The following is a 20,211-nucleotide window of genomic DNA, read 5'->3' on the forward strand; positions in this document are numbered from 1 at the left end:
TTTTCTTTTTCTTTTCATGTGTATTTGGAGTACTGAGATCTGAGCATTTCCTCAAATTTGCTGAACAATTGTGTTAGTTCCCTATTACTATATGTAATACACCAAACTGAGTGGATTAAAATAACACAAATTTTTATTATCTTAACAGCGCTCGAGATCAGAAGCCCATAGTGGGACTCACTGAGCTAAAATGAAGGTGTTGACAGGGCTGGTTTTGTCCTAGAGGATCAAATCTGTTTTCTGGCCTCTTCCGTGCCCACATCCTTGTCCTCCCTCCTCAAAGCCAGCAGTGACTAGTCCGGCCTTGCTCACGATGCCATCTCTCTGCTTCTGCCGTGTCACCTTCTCTCCCAACTTTCACTCTGTTTGCTCCTCTTCCTACATTTCAAGGATGCTCGTGATCGCGTTGGGCTCACAGGGGTCTGCCCTGTATAATCTCTCTCTCAAAGTCAACTGCTTAACAACCATAATTCCATCTCTGTAGCCATGGTTCCCCTGTGTCACCAAGGGTCACACTCCCAGACTCTAGGGATTAGGACAGTGACCTGTGGGGACTGTAATTCTGCCTCCCAAGCAGTGCAGCCCTTCCCCTGCCAGTCCACTGCCCCAGCTAGACAGCTCACATGACCCATTGCTGTGGGGGGCATTTACAAGGCTCGCTGTGTGAGGGGTTTTCTCTGACCTCTCCCTGTCCCGTGCTCTCTCCTCTTTAGCACTGCTCCTGACATTGTATGGCAGGTTGGTTTGTTTATGGCCTTTCTTCTTCCAGAATACAAACTCCACAAAATGGGAATTTTGTCTATTTTGCTCACGGCTGCATCTCAGCTCCTCCCACCATGCCTCGAACCTAGCAGGTGCCTGTTACGTGACTGGCCGACTACGGATGAAATAGCTTCTTGACAAGACCCTCGCCCAGCTCCGTCTGTTCCTCCTCAGTGTCCGCAGATGCCGGCCCTAAACCTGAATATTGTAAAGCATGGGCAGCAAGTTTCCAACAGCGGTTCCCAGATTTTCTCAGTTCACTGTATCCTTAGTGTCTCCATGGTCTTTTTCACAGAGCCCCAAGTATGCAAGAAACACCTTGCAGTTTTATCAAGCAACTAGATTCAAACTGCTTAAGAAATGTTTGGGAAAAAGTAGACATATAAATTGAAAGGAAAAAATTATTTTAAAAGAAACACAGTCACTCACAAACTCATGTGTGTCCCTGCTGTGGACTGCACCGTTTCTCAAACCTTGGAGTCAGACTGGATTATACAACCCCATTCCTGTTCCATTCAGATTAACACAGTTTGCTTTTTATCACAGCTACTACTGAAAACTCAGTTGTAATTAAATGGAATGTGAATGTAGCTCGATCCGATGCTGAGCCCATCACCTGCCATAGTGAGCGGTTTCCACGAACAGCATCGAATGGATGTCAGGTATCAGTGGGTTTCCCTCAAACACTTCATGTATTTTGGGGATGCCCCTGTGAGTTCACTGTGGCACCCTGAGGTGCCTCAGCCCACAGCTTAGGAACTGCAGATTCACACTGGCCTGATCTACAGAAGGCCTGTGCACAGACCAGGATGCCAGAGCTAGGTCACCACGCAGGTCGGCCCACTCCTCCTGACCTCTGCTCAGTCTTCGCATCCCCAGGAGGTCAGGTTAGCATGAGAATGTGCTTGGTGAGCAGGCCGGCGGAGCAGAGGGGTAGACTGGATGGCCAGGCCAGCTGGACCCTGGTGAGGCTTCCCCGAGGAACCTTCTCCGGGGCCTGGCCTGCACTGCTCTCTCCAATGGCAGCCTTAGGAAAGGACACATGGAGGGAACACACTGCTTTGGAGACAAGAGGGCTGGGAGCCCCCTCGTGCCGGCCTTCACCGTGTAGAGGGCACAGGTCTAGCATACTGTCCATCTCATGAACACTTCCATGGCTCTTTCTGTGTGTCAGATGCTGTTACTTACAGATATGAGATCATTAAATCCTCCCCACACCCCCAAGAAATAGGTCTAATGTCATCCCCATTTTACAGATGAGAAAACTGAGGCTTGAAGAGGGTAGCTGTACCTTGCCCAAAGCTCCCAGAGCTGGGAAGTGGCAGAGTGCTTCCAGGACGGCTTTTCCCTTACGGGATGGGAGAAACCCGGCCCCAGATCGTGGCTATGCTGCTGTCCCTCTTTGTTGGGAGGGAGCGTTAAATCTGAGATGCTGTGTCTTCCCTGTGGTGGGGGCATGGTAGCCTTTCCCACTGGGGTCGTTGAGAGGATTACAGGAGATGAAGTGCACAGAGGGCCAGGCTCAGGGCAGGTATCAGAAAGGGCTGACCTGCTGGGTCCCCAGCTATCCTCTCTCCCGCCACCCCCTCCCCTGCAGCGCCCAGGAACCTGGCAGACAGCGCGGGCAGCACTGGGCCTCTCTGAGCCCCTGGGGAGCCTCCTCTCCTGGACCCCGAGGCACTCACCCTTCAACACTGGGATTTGGATTTTAGTGCTGGGTAATCTGTTTCTCGTCGGTCTAGGCAGAATATTTGAGGTGATTTCACTAAACAAGAACAAAATCACAGCCTGGGAGGAGGGCAGGGAGGCAAATTCCGATGCGCCTCCCCGTCAGAACACAGCGTGCTTCATAGGCTCTCGAGGTGTCACCTTTCTGTGAAAACCCGGGCCCCGCTCTCCAAGCCGGCTTGACTTGAGTTACTATCCTAAGGTATTTCTGAAGTGAAGAAGGGTGCTTCCTGATGCATGAAGCCCCCCCCACATCCCCACTACTGGACTGTCCCTTGGAAAATACTGAGAACCCATTGCTGCTAGGAGGGGCCGTGGGGCCTCTTAGAAGATGCCCCGGAAGATATTTCAACCAAGTGGGGGCAGGGGGGAAATCATGTGTGTCTTACATTTTCAGTTTTGGGGGATTGGGTCCTATCCTGTTTCTTTGGCATGGGGGGAACTCTGTTCTGTTAAAATGTAAAGCCACAGTCCAGTGGTTTGGAAACCCATGCCTCCCCTAGAGGAAATAGAATGACATGTGCTCTTGGCTAGGATGGAGGGGCCGCTGTGGTTCGTGGTGCCTCTATGGTAAACCCATGCCCCTTGGAGCTGCCAGAATGGGTGCTAGACCCTGTGGGGCTCCTGTGGGCAGCTGAGCTTGGGAAATGCGCTTCCTTCTGTATCACAGCTTGCACAAAGCAGGAGACCCAGGACCTGCAGTCCCCAGCTGTCCCGTGGCATCTGGCCTGTCCACAGTCTCTACTCTACTGCCCCCAAGTGGAGGAGGGGATAACAGAACAATCTTGACAACCTCTTGAGCTCATTGGTTGTTTCTTTCCAACGATGCTTAAATCTTGGTCCTTTGGCCTGTTAAATATTAATTATAATTTGCATTGGTCAGTCTGTAAGGGATGGATCAGTGACTAGTACTTCAATTGGGGTTTTATTAATTTTCATAAAAGAAGGCATTTTATCATGAGTGGGAAGGGGGCTGCTGGGGGTCAGGGCGACAGCCGGGAATATCAAAGGTGAGCCCGAAGGGTAGTTGCAGGGCCCTCAGCCAGAGGAAGTTGCTCCTGTCCTCTGTGTCCCTTTCTTCTGGGACAGTCTGAGCAGGTCGTTTGTTTGCTGAGCCGTCTTTAGAGCACCAGTGACTGACAGTGGCTCACCTCAGCCTGCGGGCTGGACAGAAGGCAGGGTTGGCCTCACAACGAAGCAGAAATCCTTTCAGGCTGCCTCAGGTGCTGCTCTTACGTTGGACAGTCCCTCTCCACAACCCCTGCCTCCTGTGTCTTTCTCAGCATCTCTTCCTGCTTCTCTCTCTCCTCCACCCAAAGAATGGGGCCAGGACTAGCTCGCTCCCTAACCCCTTAAGACAACCCCCTAATTCTAGCCCATACCTGAAAGATGCTCATATGGTAGACTCTTCCAATAATACCTGCAACTTTCTCAGCTCTGTTTGGTTATCTTAGTCTAAGTTGTGGCCAATGCTAATACTAAACCAGAGCCGATACCAGTAAGGTAGGTACTGCTTCGCTCCAGATTCCTAGAAACAGGAATGGCTGTGAGATTGGAGGCCTCCAGCTGGCCACGGGAGCAGGCATTTGAGACACTTGAACTTCTAGATTGCTGCAAATCAGAGTGGATTTGACTGAGGGTAAAACCAGCCCCATTCCTATGATATAAACCATCTCTTATCATTCCTTCCTTCCTCAAGCAACATTCCTGACAAACCATCTTCAAGTGTTTGCTTTGAGGTTCCAGATTCCTGTCTGTAAATTGGGAAGAACTGGCTTCCTTTGCCAAGTATTTAGAAACCAGTTGAGCTTCTATCTATAGTTTCTTAAGCTGCGTTTCCCCACCTCCAAGTCAATGAGCTCCAGGAAGGCTGGGATTTTTGGCTGTTTGGTTCAGTGCTGAATCACCATCCCTGAGAATGCTGCTTGGCACATAGTAGGTGCTTAATACATATTGATTGGATGGGTGACTTTGAGTGGTTCCATGACATCGCTGAGAGAATTCAGTTACACCTGCTATGAACAGACTAGATTTATTCTCTACTGAGCTCAGATTCCCTCTGGTCAAACTCGTTCCCCACCTTCATGTGCCCATGTAGACCTGTTGCACACCCTCTGTGCTATCTCCTTGGTTTGGATTGACCCACATATTGATTGTCCTCATACACAGCCAGCTTCTTGGAGAAATGGCCCCTTCTTTCCTTAGTTCAGTGTTTGGGAATGTCTACCTAGTTGAAAGTTAAATAGATCCAGCCTGTAGGCTCTAGTTTGTTCTCATAACTTTCCCCAGAATGATCCAAAGGTTTGTGCAAAATTCCAGGTCCTGTATCTTCAATATTTGAGAGCCCATGCCCAGTATCTTCTTCTCAAGTCCTACAGAAAAGCTTGAATCCTGAACAACTGTTACAACCACACATAGCAACTCCAAAATATGGGGGAACCTGCAAAATGGAAATTAACAAAATGTCTAATTAAATGTTCTTGAAGCGTTCCGTTATGTCAGCTTTGTTATTTGCTGAATTTAATACCCATAAACATTTCATTACATTTGGAAATAATCTGTGACTTCGACTTTTCTCACCTCCCAAGATTTCGAGTTTGTACGGGTGCTGAGAAATCTCAGCCAGCCATAAATTAAACAGATTACGTAGAGCCAAATAAACGAGATAGCAAGATCACAAAAATCCTTTCAAAATGTTTTTGGCAGAAAAAATATTTAATGGTCAACATTAAATATTTTTATGTTTGACATAAAATAGTAACATAATTTAATATGTTTGGTATGATGTGGGGTGGTGTCCTCTAAAAGTAAGTGCACTTGGGGCCCTTATTTTCAAAGCAACCTACCAGAAACTATAGAACTCATGAACAGCAGTGCTTCAGTAGAGTTCTAAAAATTAGAAATACTAGCTTTCCCCCTCTAGGATTTTTAGACTCATTCCTCTAACGTTTGTATAGTCAGAACCCCCATCTAATCAATGTAAGGTAATTTCCCTGACCTTTGACTGTTTTGCTCATTGAATGGCTTCTACTTCTCTAAATCTTTGTTTCCTCTTCTTGTTTCAGGAATCCTGTTCACCATGCTGGTATTTGGACCAGCCTGCGGATTTATCCTGGGCTCTTTCTGTACCAAAATCTATGTGGATGCAGTCTTCATTGACACAAGTAAGGACTGTGTATCCGTTTCTAACCACTGTCCACAAGTGTTCCCTTCATCATAAAGCACCTCTCAGCCTCCGGGTTTTGACGTTCCTGCTAAGCAGCAGCCTTCATGCGTCGGCTTCTGTAGCTGGAGGCTCGCCTGCGAATGGAGGCAAGAACGTGAGTGTCAGTCAGTTCAGGGTGCCTGGGCTCGAGTGTGTGCCCCACCAGTGCCTACCCACAGGCTGGATAACCCGCTTGGTTGACTTTACTCCTCAAATCTGGGTTTTCCTCATCTGTAGATTAAGGGTAACAACAATGCCATCTGCCTTGCAGGGCTTTCGTAAGAATTAAATGGGAAGATGAGTGTGGAAGTGCCTGGCATGTACATGTCCTCACTGGATGCTTCATTCATCTACCTGAGGTGCTTTCTAAACTGAAAGCTGGCACATGTTGTCTGAGAGCCCGCTTGTACAAAGGTGGCAATGAGACAAAATACTTGAAAATCCTTTCTGTAAGACACCATCATGGTGGCCTTTATAAGGAAGCGTAGCATACCACAAACTCATTCCAAGCAGCGCTGGTTGTGTTCTTAGCATGAAGAGCAAGTGTATTTCTCAGAGTATCTGGGCCCCCCAATCCCTCAACATACTATGAACAGTGCTCCAGCCAGGGTGGGCTAGGTTATGCATGGTGATGAATAATGCCCAGATCAAGGTGGTTTTATACCACCCAAGTTTGTTCCTCATTCACACTATGCCAGTGCATGGTGGTGGTGTGGGGAGGGTAAACCCTGGCTCAGCGTGGCCACTCCCGGGCCCAGGCTCACAGAACTGTCATCTGATCCCAGTCTGTGCGGCCGCCAAGGCAGGAAACCAGACTGCGGCAGGTGGCACACTGGCTCCTGAAGCTTCTACTCAGAAATGACACACATTATTGCTTCCACTCGCATCCCAGTGGCCAGAGCAAGCCATGTGCATTAGTGCATTAGTCTACTGCTGTGTGACAAATTACCCCAAACTTAGTGACTTAAAACAGCATAGCTGTTACCTCAAAGCTTGTTTCTATGGGTCTGGAATCCGGGAGCAGCTTAGTGGGGTGGTTCCAGCTCGGGATCTCATGAGGCTGCAATTGAGGCATAGACCTGGTCTCAGCTGCCTCAGAACTCGGGTGGAGGAGGACCCTTCAGAGCTCATTGCCATGACTGTGGAAGGCCTCTCCACTACCTCCCCACGGCTGCCCTGGAGACAGTAATACACGAGAGAGTGAGAGATGACCTGAGACAAAAGCCACGCTCCTTTTATGTAGCCTAGTCGCAGACGGGACATCTCACTGCTTCAGCTGCGTCCTGTGTGTTAGAAGCAAGCCACTTGTTCCTGTCTACACTCAGGAGAACGGATCCATACATGAGGACATGAATACCAGGGGGCAGGGCTCATTGGAGACCTTAGACACTGCCTACCATGTGCTCATATTCGACGTGGGCCCCAAAGAAACCCTGTACTCCTGGGCAGTTCAGTGAGTAGAGAAGCCACATTTCCTTTCTCTCCAGAAACAAGAGTGTGGGGGCCGTTCCCACTTCCCCTTCACAGGCCAATCTATTCTCAGGATCAATAAGGGCTCTCAGTCCCCAGGTCCTCAATCCATCATCTCTTGACAGTGCTGAATTTACTAATTCACCCCAAAGAAATAATGTGGTTTTGAATCCAATCAAGTCACTTTGTGACTCACTCCATTAATCCCACTGATATATTTACTTGTAGCTGATGATATTACAGATTTCTAAATGGAGGGAAAAAAATCAAATGTGGCCTTAGTTATTTATTCTTGTAAAGTGTTGGGTCTGTGTGGGAGGTGACGGAATGCCACCATCGGTGGGCGCTCTTCCTGGTGAACGGGGCAAGGGTCCTCTGGTCAGAGCAACAACGCAGCGTGAGGCAGCTGCCATCTTGCTCATAAGGACCAAAAAGCCAGCTTCCACTGCTGCGCCGAGGGCAGCACAAGGCGGGAAGAGCAAAGGTGAGGGAAGTGGGTGCTGCCCGGTGCAGTGGGGAGGCTGCCTGGGAGGGGAAGCCACACGGCCAGGCAGCAGATTTTGCCCCCAGCACATCAGCAGTGACCCCTTGATCAAAGCCTGTGGATACCAGAATCTCTGAGCCGGAAAGAACCTCAGATCATTCTCTTCCAACTTCTATTTTACAAATGAGGAGACTGAGGCTTAGAGAGGGGAAGGGGGGTACCCTATCCAAGGGGTGCATCCCTCTGGGGAACGAAATAGCATCCTTTCTTGGAGCCTGGCATGACCACAGGATGGACAGGGGGCTGAGAGGGCCTAGCCAGCTCTGTGCCCAGGCTGTCCGTACCGCACAACTTTCCTCACCCTTCCGAGCCCGGTATGGAGTGAGGTCATCCATGGCTCCGGCTCAGTGACGCCCCCCGTACGTGAGATGGGTGGGCTGCTTCCACCTGTCTGGGCATCTTGCTGAGGGCAGCCCTCCCCACTAATGAGTCAATAGCCAACTTCCCACCCGGTGTCTCTGAAGAATGCGGGGATGCACCGCTGAGTCAGCGCCTCTGCGTCTCTCCAAAGGCCCTGGGCGGGCTGGTGCTGCCCTTTACCAGCAGAGGGCAGGAGAACACAATTTATTGTATTGGGGAACCAGCCACGGGGTTCTTACAGTTCCAGCAATTTTTATTTTTCCTCATCTTGTGACTAAAAGTTGTCACTCTGTCTGGAGCGGATTTGGGCTGTCATTTGAGGAGGGGTTCTCAATCTTTAGGGATGATCCCCGCCCCCCATCTTTTCCTCACCAGCTAATACAGAGTCCCTCTTGAGGGCTGTGCAGCCTGGGTGAACGTGTTCTAAGCATGAATAGGCAGGGCATGCACATAGCCACATGGTTCTGAAACCCAGCTGGGAGCCAGGCAGGGGATCGGGTAGAGCCAAGATCTGGAACATGTGGGAGGTGGGCAGGGCAGGTCCACGGGGGCCCTTGTCGTGGGGCACATGGTAAGGGGAATGTCCCTTCCTTGTACAGCCTGGCAGTGGCCGAGGGAGCAGGGTTGGAAGGAGAGACCTGAGGAAGGCTGTTTGAGATCTGTGTGGAGGTGAACCTGGGGCTGCAGGGCAGGTGGCCGGGTGTAGGAACAGGCCAGCTGTGGAGCAGACAGATCCCTGGGGCAGCTCCCCATGAGGGCTCCCTCTCTGTGCACGGACCCTGGGGTTCTACCCTGCTGCCTGCCCTCTGTGTGTGCCTCCTGAGGGCTCCCTTTGCCCCATATCTTAAGAATAGATGCCTCCCTCTTCTGACAGCCAGGGGAAGGAATGATGGCGACTCCAGACGCTTTTTCAGAATATCTTTGTAAGTCTGAAACCAGTCAAGAACAGGACCTAGAGAAAAGGACCTGGTAGCACAGGATGCCCCAAAGCATTTGACCTACCCAGCCTTAATATGTGTGTTTATCAGAAGAGGAGGATTGATAACAGCAGCCATGAATTGACCACTTATTACAGCTGTATGTAAATTGCCTCATGGGAACCTAGAACATTCCTGTGGGAAAGTGGGTCATACTATTAATCGCCCTAAGTGGACAAGGTGTTCTCAAGCAGTGATGATGAGTTCTGTGTTGGGGCATTGGAATCAGACCTCTGTTTGAACCTCAATTACACCCCTTATGAATTGGGTGATCCTGGGGCCATTTCTCCTCCTAAGTCTGTGTGTGGTTAACATCCATTAATCATGCAAAGTGCTTCGTGTGCAAAGCACCTGGTGTATCGTAGGTGCACAATAAAGTTAAGTATAACAAGGAACACAAGAGGTTAACTGGTTTCCACGGCCAGAAGGAGTCCAACCCCAGGCCCGTCTGACCCCATTCTGGACAGCTTGCTTCCCATGACCTCTCCAGGAGTTTAGCCAGAAGGCCTATCCCTTCCATGGACAGAGTCCTCACTGAGATAACCTAACTTCATCAGATCGTCCTAATGCCAGCTGGCCCCGCCACAGCTGCATGATATTTGCCACTGGAATAAAATATGTTCACCTGTTGGCTTCACCAGAAGGGTTAAAAGCAGAGAGCACCCTGCTCTGCCACCCTCGGGCTGACTGCTGTCACCAGATTCCTTCATGTTGGGCTAATTAGCCCCGCGGCCAGCATTCAGAATGCTCCCGCCTTCCACCCTCAGCCCTCCCTGTCTCCAGGCTCTAATTATGTCTGCAACTTAATGATGCTCTTGGAATTCTTTAGTCCCATAGCAAAAGTTTCACAAACTAGGTTAGGCAAACTGGCAAATGGACTGAAGAAAGAAGAAAGCTACCCAGAGAGCCATAGTATCACTTACACGTCAGTATGGCCCAGGAAAAAGAAGTCAGTGTCCCCGATTTGCTTTGATCTTCTGTTCTCACAGTCTCAGGTATCCTCATGGGCGGGTTAGTGGGTTGGTTAGTTTTAAACTGGTTCAACTCTGTTCCTAGTGATTTTTCTTTCAAACGTACAGTGGTAGTGGGCCCCAGAACTGGGAGGAAATCTCAACCTTGTATGTTGACATGACCTTCAGGAGAGGGAGCAAACAGCCACCAAAAAGCTTGCTCTACTTATGCAGCAAAACTACAAAAACATTCTAAATGTTGGATTCCAAGACACGGAAGAGTTAGAAAAATGGATCTTGTAAAATGGAAATCCTTCTCACCTATGCAAAGGCAGGGTCAAACTGGGCCAGCCTCGTAGCATCCAGCTGTGTACCTCCCTTTGCTCGCCCTCTGCTCCCATTCCAGCATCTTTTCTCAGTGCCCAGACTGACCAAGGGGTAGACAGGTGGCTGGAGGGAGCTTGGCCTGTCCACGCCAGTCCCCCTAGGATGCCACACCTCACTCAGACTATTCCCTTAGCCTGGGATGTGGTCCCCACCCTGCTCTTTTTGTCTTTCTTCACCCATGGTTCTAGTTTCATTGGAATGTCATGCAGCTACATAAATGAAAGATTGGTGCTTTTCAGTTTTGTTCTGGGTATTTTACTAGCAGCAGCTTTTGCCAAAAGGCTGAAACTGCCATCATTTTGCTAAGGTCAAGATACTAATTAGAACCAGATCAAAAGAGACATAAAGAGATTTTCACATCTTGCCATCTACCTGTGCCTAAACAGTACTTCTGCTATTCCAAACCTGCCCGGGACCGCTGTTCTTAAAAAGCATGAATTTTTATTTCCCAAGCCTTTTGTACTAGTCAGGATGGACTATAATCTGCTGTAGTAACAAACACCCCCAGAATCTCAGCGACTTAAAACACTAAAGGTTTTTTTCTTGCTTGGGCTATGTGTCTGACATAGGTCAGCAAGGACATTTAATTCACTGTAGCCTCTCAGGTACCACATAGGGAGGATTTCACATGCTCTCATGATCAGGCAGGGGAAAAGAACGTGGCGAGTCATGTACCAATTGACACGTACCACCACACAGAAGTGACACGTCTCCCTGCTCAAAGTTCATGGCAAAACTCTGTGGCACACAGCCACACCCGACTGCACAGAAAGGGACGTGCAGTCCTGCCCATTCTCAGAAGAGGAGATCCAAATGGAGACACGGGTGACACCTGCCACACCAGTCTTTGCCCGCTGACACACAGAACCCACCTTGGACGTAGGTAATCCTAGAACAGGGTCTGCTGAGCAGCGTTGATTGCCGGGCAAGTGGAGGGAGATTTCCACCAAAAGCTGCCAAAAATGCCTCATAAAAGTACTACTCACTGTGGAGATGGGTAGATAAAGGAAGTCCCTTGGAAGATGTTTCTCAGTTGGGTTAAAGCATCAGTGGTCTTCCCGTGAACCACCAAAATCGCACCAAAACTCTGCTCACCAAGCCAGCCCTCCAGAGCTGCCTGGTTTCTCCTCGGCCTGTTATTTCTCTCCCCACCACAGTGCTCTGGATAATTGGAGGAAAAAAAAATTGATACTTCCCCAAATGGTCAACGGTGATTTTCCTAGACAGGCAAAATCCCGTCCTCCACACCCTCTCCCTCTGCTTCTCCCAGTGGCAGGCATGCCCTGGTCTGACACAGATCTCGTGCTCGTCCCCGTCTTACAAATCGTGAGCAAATGGTGGCTTTTCATGCACATGCACGTCCTAGGGGAGTGAGTTGACATGTTCACATAAACATCTGTCTCCTGCGCAGCAGCCCCTTTCCCTGGGATGTCGTTAACAAAGAGAGTCGCTAACTTCCCACTAAAATACAACTCTCTACATGCGACTAATTGTGTTCCCCCAAACAACTGCCAGGATTTCTCTCTCTCTGCTGGATTTCTCTCTCTTTCAACTTCTCCTTTATGAAGCCAGGAGACAATGGAGGGAAGTACTGTACCTCCCTTTTCCCGTCTTTTGTGACAGGTGAAAACATTCCTGCTCAGCTACCCCAGGCAGTCTTCCTTCCTGTTCTCCTGTTTGCATCAAGATGCTTTCAAGATCACCTTGTCTTCCGTGCCATACTCTTTCTAAAAAATCTATGTCCTAAAATTCCCATTCATATAGACATGTTCCTAAAAGTAAACATAAGAGCTGCCATATATGAAGAGCCTACTATGTGTCAAGTGATTCTTACCCATTGCTGCTCTTCCTTGCAAGCACTCTAGGTGGTTATCATCTTCCTTTTGCCAATGATCTAACTAAGCATCAGAGAAGATAAGAAACATATCCAGTATCAAATGCTAGTAAATTGCGTGGCCGGGATTTGACCCCAAGCCTACCAGAGCTTGCACTCTCCCCTCTTCAGTGTGCAGCTGTGCAAAAGCATCTGGTCCATGGTGGTGCCCTGGTTATCACTGCTGGGTTGATGTCAGGGTCTCTGGGACAGGGACCACCAATTCCAAAGTCCAACTTGCCACCTGCTGGAAGAGTTGGTGGCCTTAGGTGCATTGCACAAAGCACAGGCATTAATCATCCACCCAGGACCCTCCAGGGAGCCCCAAACACAGTCCAGACCATCAAGAGGGGTTTTAGCAGAGGGGTAAAGAGCATAGCCCTTGGCGTCTGAATGCCTCTATTCCAGTTGTCAATTCCTTGAACTCGGGCAAGATACCTAACCTTTCTAAGCCTCAGTTTCTCCATCTTTATAAAGTAGGGATAATAAAGGACTCTACTTTGTAGGGCTGATTGGAGCAGTTAGGGATGCACTCCACATAAGGCCTGCTGCAGAGCAAGCGAGCCCTCAGTAAATGATGGCTGGTATTTCCATCAATGTCAGCTGAAGAGTCTTCAGGGAGAGCACTTCACAAATGGCGAAGCGCTCATCTGGCATCTGTGGTCATTTCTCTTCCCAAGCCTGTCCATCCATCTGGCCCAGGCCCGCAGCCCTGTTAAGGCTGTGGCCTAGGTCTCCAAGAATTTCCTTCCATTGCCAAGGGCATGGGATTATCGTCAGAGAGAGATTTCCAAGCAGCTCATCTGGGGGTGCTGCTGTGCAAAGCAGTTGGAGAGAGAGAGAGAAAAAATCCAAGGGGTTAGCTAGTTGATGTCTCCATGACTTCAGTCAGCAAGTAAAAGAAATACAGTGCGTGACAGCCGCACCACGTGCATACTGCCTCTAAGCGTGGAAGTCGGCTGTAAAGCTTCCCCGTAGAGGACTGGCCGCAAATCGCAGGCCGCCACCAGGGTTTGAATGAACCTTATCCACTAGCATCGGGAAGCATGACCCTGGCCATAAATATTAGGCAGTTCCCTAAGGGCTCAAGCACGTGCCAGGTACTGTTCTGAGCACTTTCTGTCTGGTGTGGCTCCTACAGTCTTCCCAGCAGCTCCGTGAGGTGACTACTGCCCCATTGTCGTCAGTGTATGCAGGCCCGTCGGCCGAGGCATGGAGAGTTCAAATCCCTGGCCTGCGGTCACACGCTGAGAAGCAGGCAGGATTTCAGTCCACGTATCCTGGCACCTGACTTCCGGCCCCACAAGATCTGTGAACCTGGTTTAAGACAGGGAATGGGTGTTGAATGGGCTCTCGGGATTAGCTGCTGTCTGGGGGGCATGAGTGAGTATATAGTGAAAATATGCCCTCGAAGAATAAATGTTTCTGCCTCCTTGTGTTTTGCTAGCACACATCAGCAGCCCCGCCAAGCCAAATAGACTCGCTGCAGCCTGAATTCAGAGGAGGCCTGGCCTCTCACTGTTTTTGTTTAGACTGATAAAAGCACAGGGTAGACAAGAAAATGAAGGAGGGAAGGCAGTCAGCCCTCAGCCTGGGGAGACACCGAAGCGTTGATGTGGAGTGATGGGCTGCCCTGCCCGCGGTCCTCCCCACCCTAGGCCGGTTCCAGAGCCCTGGTACAATAGACCCAAACCCTCCACCAGATCCTGCGCCCTGCCGTGTCCCCTCCCGCTAATCACAGCCCTTCCGTTTGCAGGTAACCTGGACATCACTCCGGACGACCCCCGCTGGATCGGAGCCTGGTGGGGCGGCTTCCTGCTCTGCGGTGCCTTACTCTTCTTCTCTTCCCTCTTGATGTTCGGGTTTCCACAGTCTCTGCCCCCACATGCAGACCCCGCCATGGAGAGCGAGCAGGCCATGCTCCCCGAAAGAGAATACGAGAGACCCAAGCCCAGCAACGGGGTCCTGAGGCACCCCCTGGAGCCGGACAGCAGTGCCTCCTGCTTCCAGCAGCTGAGAGGTAAAGGTGCCTCCTCCTCCGCGGTGGCCGGAGCAATGGGGCCATCGAGGGGGCGGGGGAAGGGCAGTGCTCAGGACTGGGTGCCTAGGGACGGGGCAGAATCAGACTGGTTTTGCATGGTTTGCCTTGTCCAGGCCTGAGCTTACCTTATCTCATACAAATGTCCTCACTTGCTTAAGAAATCGAAAGTAAAGTAGCTGCCACTTAGCAAAGGGATGGTGGCTGACAGAGCCTCTGTTGTGTCATACAAATGCCTGTTGAGGAAAGGAAGGAGCTAGATGTGTCATCGAGCTCTTGTGAACTCTAGCTGGCCACTTACAAGTGCACAGAAGCAGACAAGGACTTTTGAAGTTGGCCCCTTGGCCTGATGCAGGCTTTCTTGGAAAGCCGCTTCCAAAGTGCATTTCTTTATACCCACTCTGTCCTTCCATCCCTTCCATTAAAGATGAGAGATGTGTTCCTCTGGGAAGAAATATTAACTCAGCCTTAATAACAGAGCCACACTGTAGAATGCAGCAAAGCTCTCAAAGTCATTTTTAAAAGAGAAAAGAATCTTTTCTGGCAAAATGGTGAGATACAAACAATGCTGCAGAATGAGAAGGAGAAGCCCCCCCACCCCACCCCACGCTGGGGTTGTGTCCGCATTCGGCACCGCCTCTTTAAGGTGAGGAAGTGACAGCATCGCCTCACAGGCTGGTGTCTGTCCTGCCCCCCTCCCAGGGCTCCTTAATTCCCAGGAGCTGTTGGATTTTAGAAGTGAGCAGGGACAAGCCAGGGGTACTTCTCAGTGAGGCAGGGGTGGGAAAAAGGTGGGCAGTCACCCCTTTGCAGGATGTGGGCCCAGCTGGGGCAGCCTTCAGCAGCGGAAGGCACAGTCTTGAGGTGCTTGATTTAGAAATTTGGTTCAGGTCTCTTTACTGAGCTCTTCTGTGTAATGAGGTGCACTTTCTGTGGAGATGCTTGAGAATCGTGCATAGAACCGTGTGCTCAGATCCCGTTCTGCTCCTCACGAGCTCTGCCACCGTTAACTTCTCTGTGCTTCATTTCCACAAGTGTAAAATTGTACCAGCATTCCTAAGTGACAGCGTGGTCATGGGAATTAAAGCGCTGCCCACAGAAGATTGTCTGTTAATAGTTATCTGTTAGTCAGTGTGCAATCAAATGAACTCATGCCAACTCCTGGGAGAGACTCATTTAATAACCTCATGTCATCTGATCCATGTTCCGTGGTCGTTTCTAGCAAAGTCGAAATGCGGGATTATCCATGGAAGATCGTGAAATTCATCTAAGTTCCAAAATGCATTGGTGAATGAGAACTCGGCCACCTACTCTGTGTCCTCTGAGGTTGCCTTGGCTTGGACCCCCAGGAGTACGTGTTTAATGAAAGAGACCCCAAAAATGCTCACTTCAGGGGCCCCCAGGCTGCCAGAGAGTGATGCCTGCTGCTCCCCTCATAGCACTGCCGGCCAGGGTGTCCCAGGAACCCGATCCACAGCAACAAACAGGGCTGGCATGGGAGTGGGCCTTGCGGGAGACACCCCAGACCTGGGTGGGGCAGTGTACCCAGGATGACAGGGTGATGGCCCCGTCTGCCTAGGGCTCTGGCTGCAAGAACTGCACCAGTGATCTCTCATCTCTGTGGATACGAAGATTAAAAAGAAACAACCATGCCATCAAGAACTTCCCGTCCAGTGTAGGGACAGACCATCAAGCAAGCACAGGCCGCCGAATGTGCTAAGAAGCGCAGGGCCAGGCAGCCCAGGAGGCTATGGAAATACAGCAGACAGGCGGGGAAGTGGCAGAGCCCACCGGGGTCTGGAGGGATGTCCCGGCTTCAGAATTCTTGGGCTGTGGTTAGTCACTCTTTAATTCATTTGTTTAATTCAGTCAGCACTTACTGAGACCCTCCTAGGCTCCAGGGACACAGTGGTGACCAGGGCAGCTTGTATTTTGGAGCTTGTCTGTAGTGGGGTTCAGGCGTGTGGGGGGCATGGAATGGGCGAAGTGGAAGCAGTGACAAGGTGAGCATCGGATGTGCTGTGGCTGAGCTGACAAGCACACGGTTGGGTAGTTGGGTCTGCGACTCGCTAGGCTGCAGTCATTGCCAGTTCTGAAAATTCATGATTTTTATTTTGGAATTAGCAATTCCCAGAGGCAGCAGGTCCTTTAATGGACTTAAAGGATGTCCCACTAGAAAAGGAAGGTAGTGCATCTAGAAGAATCCCCAGGAGCCAGAATATAGTGACATGAACTATTATGCCGATAAACACATTTTAATGTGCACTTGCACGTGGAGAGGCTGCCACTGTGGTTCATATCCTTCCTTTTCCCACGTGAAGCAGTGTTTCACCACCTGCCCAGCAGAAGCACCACACAGTGCTGCCTGGCGCTTTCAGACTCGCCTGACTCACAGCCTCGAAAGCTCCAGTGGTCTCCTGGAAGTGTGCTACGTGCTTACAGTACAGATAAGCGGACCAGCTCTGCACGTAGAGGAATTAACATTGCTCTAAAAATCTATATGTTGCAATTTCTCACACACTTCATTTGCGCTTGCAAATGTGTTTCTTCTTCAGTCATCAGTCTGTGTTCCCTGTCCTGCTGTACAATAGCCAAGGCTGCTGAGAAGAGCAGGTGTTGTGCTGAGAACAGCCACTCCATCCTGCTCCCCCGTGGAACCAGTCTCCCCCGCTCCTGGGGGAGCTGTGGGGTTGCTCACCTGAGTTCAAATCCCTCCCAGCCCTTTCCTCATCAGGCAGCCCGGACCACATCCTTTAACTCCCCCTGGCTGTGCTGGTTTAATCATTACCACAGCTACATGAGGTTAGTATTACTACTCATTCCTGTTTGTACGTGAGGAAATAGGGCTCTGGCTATATAGTTTAGGCCTGTCATTCACTTTTCAGGGTGCTCTCCCGCAACAGTGAGCTTTGAAGTTCTGTTTCCAACAAAGTTGGCCATCCGTTGGGTTTGCAATTCTTACAAGAAGGTAGGAGATGGCAGGCCCAGAGTCTTGTTCCAGAAGCAGGGGGAGAGGCTGTTATTTCTTCTTGCACAGCCCAGAGGGCCCTGTCTTGTAGGGACTGTCACATAACTGTTTAATAAGCAAACACACCCCTGGGTTTGTTCAACTCCGGCATCTCTCCCAGGTGGAAGTCTGCAAATCCAGGACCCATTTTTACACCTCAGCTGTGCTGCCAAGTGACATGTCTTGTACATCCTGGCTCTAAAGCACCTGCAACCTGCTCTGTTCTTCAACAAGTCTGCGATTCCTCTTGGAGGATACACCTCACCCCCTCCCGTCCCTCCCGTTGTGTCCAGCACTGTGTCCACTCCCCGCTTCCTGCACTGGAAGCTGTGTGCAGGCCCTGCACGGCACCTCATGTGGCCTCCTGATTAGGTGCTCAGAGCTTGCGTAATGGTTTGTAAAAGGCTGTATCTGGAGGAATTCAGGAGACTGTAATAGACAAACACACAGTAGTATCATCGGCTGGTGTGTTCAGTCTCATGTTCACAGTTACATGTTTCATTTGGAAATTATGTCCAGTGTCACTTGCCTGGAGAGGCCTCCAATGATCGCGACCTGGGCCCCTTCTGTGGCCACATGCCCTTGACCTTCCCCGTCATGTTCTGTGTGGTTCCCGGAACACCTCTCCTCTCCGCTTCTGTTCCTGCTGGAAACACCCTTTCTCTCTTGATTCACTTCTAGGCTGGGCTCAGTCCCCACCTTCCCAGGAATCCCTCCCTCCAGCCCCTCGGTGCACAGGCTCCCATATACCCAGGGCTGTTAGGTGCATTCCTCTGTTATCCACAAGCCCCCGCAAAGCACTGGTTGCCTCACTATGTGCTGGCTTCTCTGCTTGTCTGCATCTGCTCAAAGCTTGGGGGGTCTCCAAGGACAAAACTGTTAATCTTTTTGCTCCTGCTGCATAGCACAGTGCCTGGCACACAGGGATATTGGTGGAACAGATGAATCCCTTCGTGCCAGTATGTATGCATGGCATGCACGTGCACACACATGCACACACACACACACACACATAGCAGCAGCAGCAACATTTGTTTTCCATGTACTATTATATTTAACCCCCCAATGTTAGGAGGCGTTGGTACCATCTCACAAATAAGGAAACTGAAGCTTAGAAATTAAAAAGAAATGTATTTGAGCCCTAGTGAGGGCTCCGGTGCCTGACTTCCTCACCAAATATTAGGCTGCATATTTGGGTAATGAACAGTCCCTTTCTTAAAGGAGTGGTGTCAGCAGGTGTGAACTGACTTTTCAACAGAAAGTACTGAAGCTCTGGCAGCAGCACAGGTGTCCCCTAAAACAGGGGGCTTTCAGACGAGGAGACGGCCTACCAAGGAGGGAAGAACTGTTTCCCTGCAAGTGTTGGCTCATCCTGACCCTCTGATGGGCCTTCCATCCAGGATGGGTGGGACTGTACGAGGGCTTGAAAGCCTGCAGGGGAGAAGCCCTGCCTTTGATCGTCGACAAGCAGAGCAGTCAAAAGCCAGGCACTTCTGTCTCCTTGCACGTCACACTGACTGCCAAGTGGTCTCTTCTTGTTCCAGAAAAGACAGCTGCATCAGGTCACAGCAAGGGGACAGCTGAGCTGGCAGAGCAGGACTCTGGTGTCAGGCTCAGGGTCTTAAAACCACTCCCAGAATGTGGAGGATGGCTTGTAACTTTCAGAGCATTTGCACAGGCCTCCCCCTTGACCCCCACAGTCCGGCTGATGAGGCAGTGTGTGTGACCAATGTCCATGTCAGGTTTTGGGACATAGAACTTGGGGGCAGGCAGGGAGGGCCAGGTGGTTAAACCATGTTCCCAGGTTGTCACGGCTGGAGAGGATGCGATGGGACTAGAGCCAGCTCTCGGGATGCCAAATCCAGAGCTCTTCCCGACATCTCCCGCAAGCATGCACCCATGAATGAAGCGAGGGAGTCAGCCTGGTTCCTGTGCAGCAGAAGACCTTCCTGTGTCAGAGAAGCATCTGTTTTTTCTGTTCCACTTGCTCCCTTTCCAGAAGGGGAAATGCAGTGTCCAATTCTAGAGGACTTTGGCTTTTAGGGGAGATGAAATCTGCCTGTGTCGATAACCTGCATACCCTCTTCCCCTCCTGCCTGTCTAATGCTGTCCACCAGCAGGTTCTTCTGATTTCACCACCCAAGTGTCTCTCCAACCCACTCCTGGTATCTCCTGCCATCCAGTCTGCCCTGAGCCCTCCAGTCTGTGATCCACACTGTGATGGCTTCAGCACACAGCTGGTCCTGCTGCCGCCTCCTGCTAAAAGGGACAGAGACAGAGCCCTTTGTGCACCACCACCACCTCCCCTGGCCCCACCACCCACCCTGTCATATTCTGGCCCTGTGACCTCTTCTCACCCCACTGCTGCCCTCTTCCCCCCACCAGCCTCACCTCACCCCCCAGCCTCCTTGTCACCCTGCACATTCTCCAGGTTCCCTTGCTCCCAAGGCTTTGCACTTGTCGTTCCTGCCTCTGGAATTCTGATCCATGATTGGGCATCGGCTCACGCATCATTCTCCTGTCCTGACAGTGCACCCATGTAGCTCTCTGTGTGATGGTCAGAATGTCACTTTCATACGAGTGACGATGCACTTACTCTGTAAGCTCTAGGAGGGCAGAGACCCCATCTGTTTTGGTTTATGGCCTTGTGCATGGGAGCTCAGTGCAGATTTGATAAAGGGGGATCTATGGGTCCATGGACATGGACCACCAAGTCCACCTGTTTGCTGCTTTCCTCAGCACTGTGCTCACTCCCAGCCCCCTCCAGAGATCAGGCCTGCATGTACCCCATCCACGGACACAGTGCAGCAGACTTCCACCTGTACCAAGTGCCATGGCCTGCCCACAGGTGACCCACCTGTGTGGGGAGGGTCTGCTCCTGGCACCCTGGCCACGGGCTCACAGAGGATG

General features: G+C 50.7%; 1 protein-coding gene across 3 annotated transcripts in view; it reads left to right on the forward strand.

Moving 5' to 3' along the window:
* Positions 1 to 20,211, forward strand: part of SLCO3A1 (solute carrier organic anion transporter family member 3A1) — a 262,731-nt gene that overhangs the window by 190,109 nt on the left and 52,411 nt on the right. For all 3 annotated transcript variants that reach the window (XR_012127194.1, XM_037000571.2, XM_037000570.2), the window contains exons 3-4: positions 5,556 to 5,654; positions 14,013 to 14,276. Coding sequence is in view for 2 of the 3 variants with exons in the window: in XM_037000571.2 (XP_036856466.2) it covers positions 5,556 to 5,654; positions 14,013 to 14,276 (363 nt within the window). In the remaining variant the exon portion in view is untranslated. The remainder of the gene's footprint in view (positions 1 to 5,555; positions 5,655 to 14,012; positions 14,277 to 20,211) is intronic.

Source organism: Manis javanica, chromosome 18, assembly GCF_040802235.1.
Source record: "Manis javanica isolate MJ-LG chromosome 18, MJ_LKY, whole genome shotgun sequence".
NCBI lineage: Eukaryota > Metazoa > Chordata > Mammalia > Pholidota > Manidae > Manis > Manis javanica.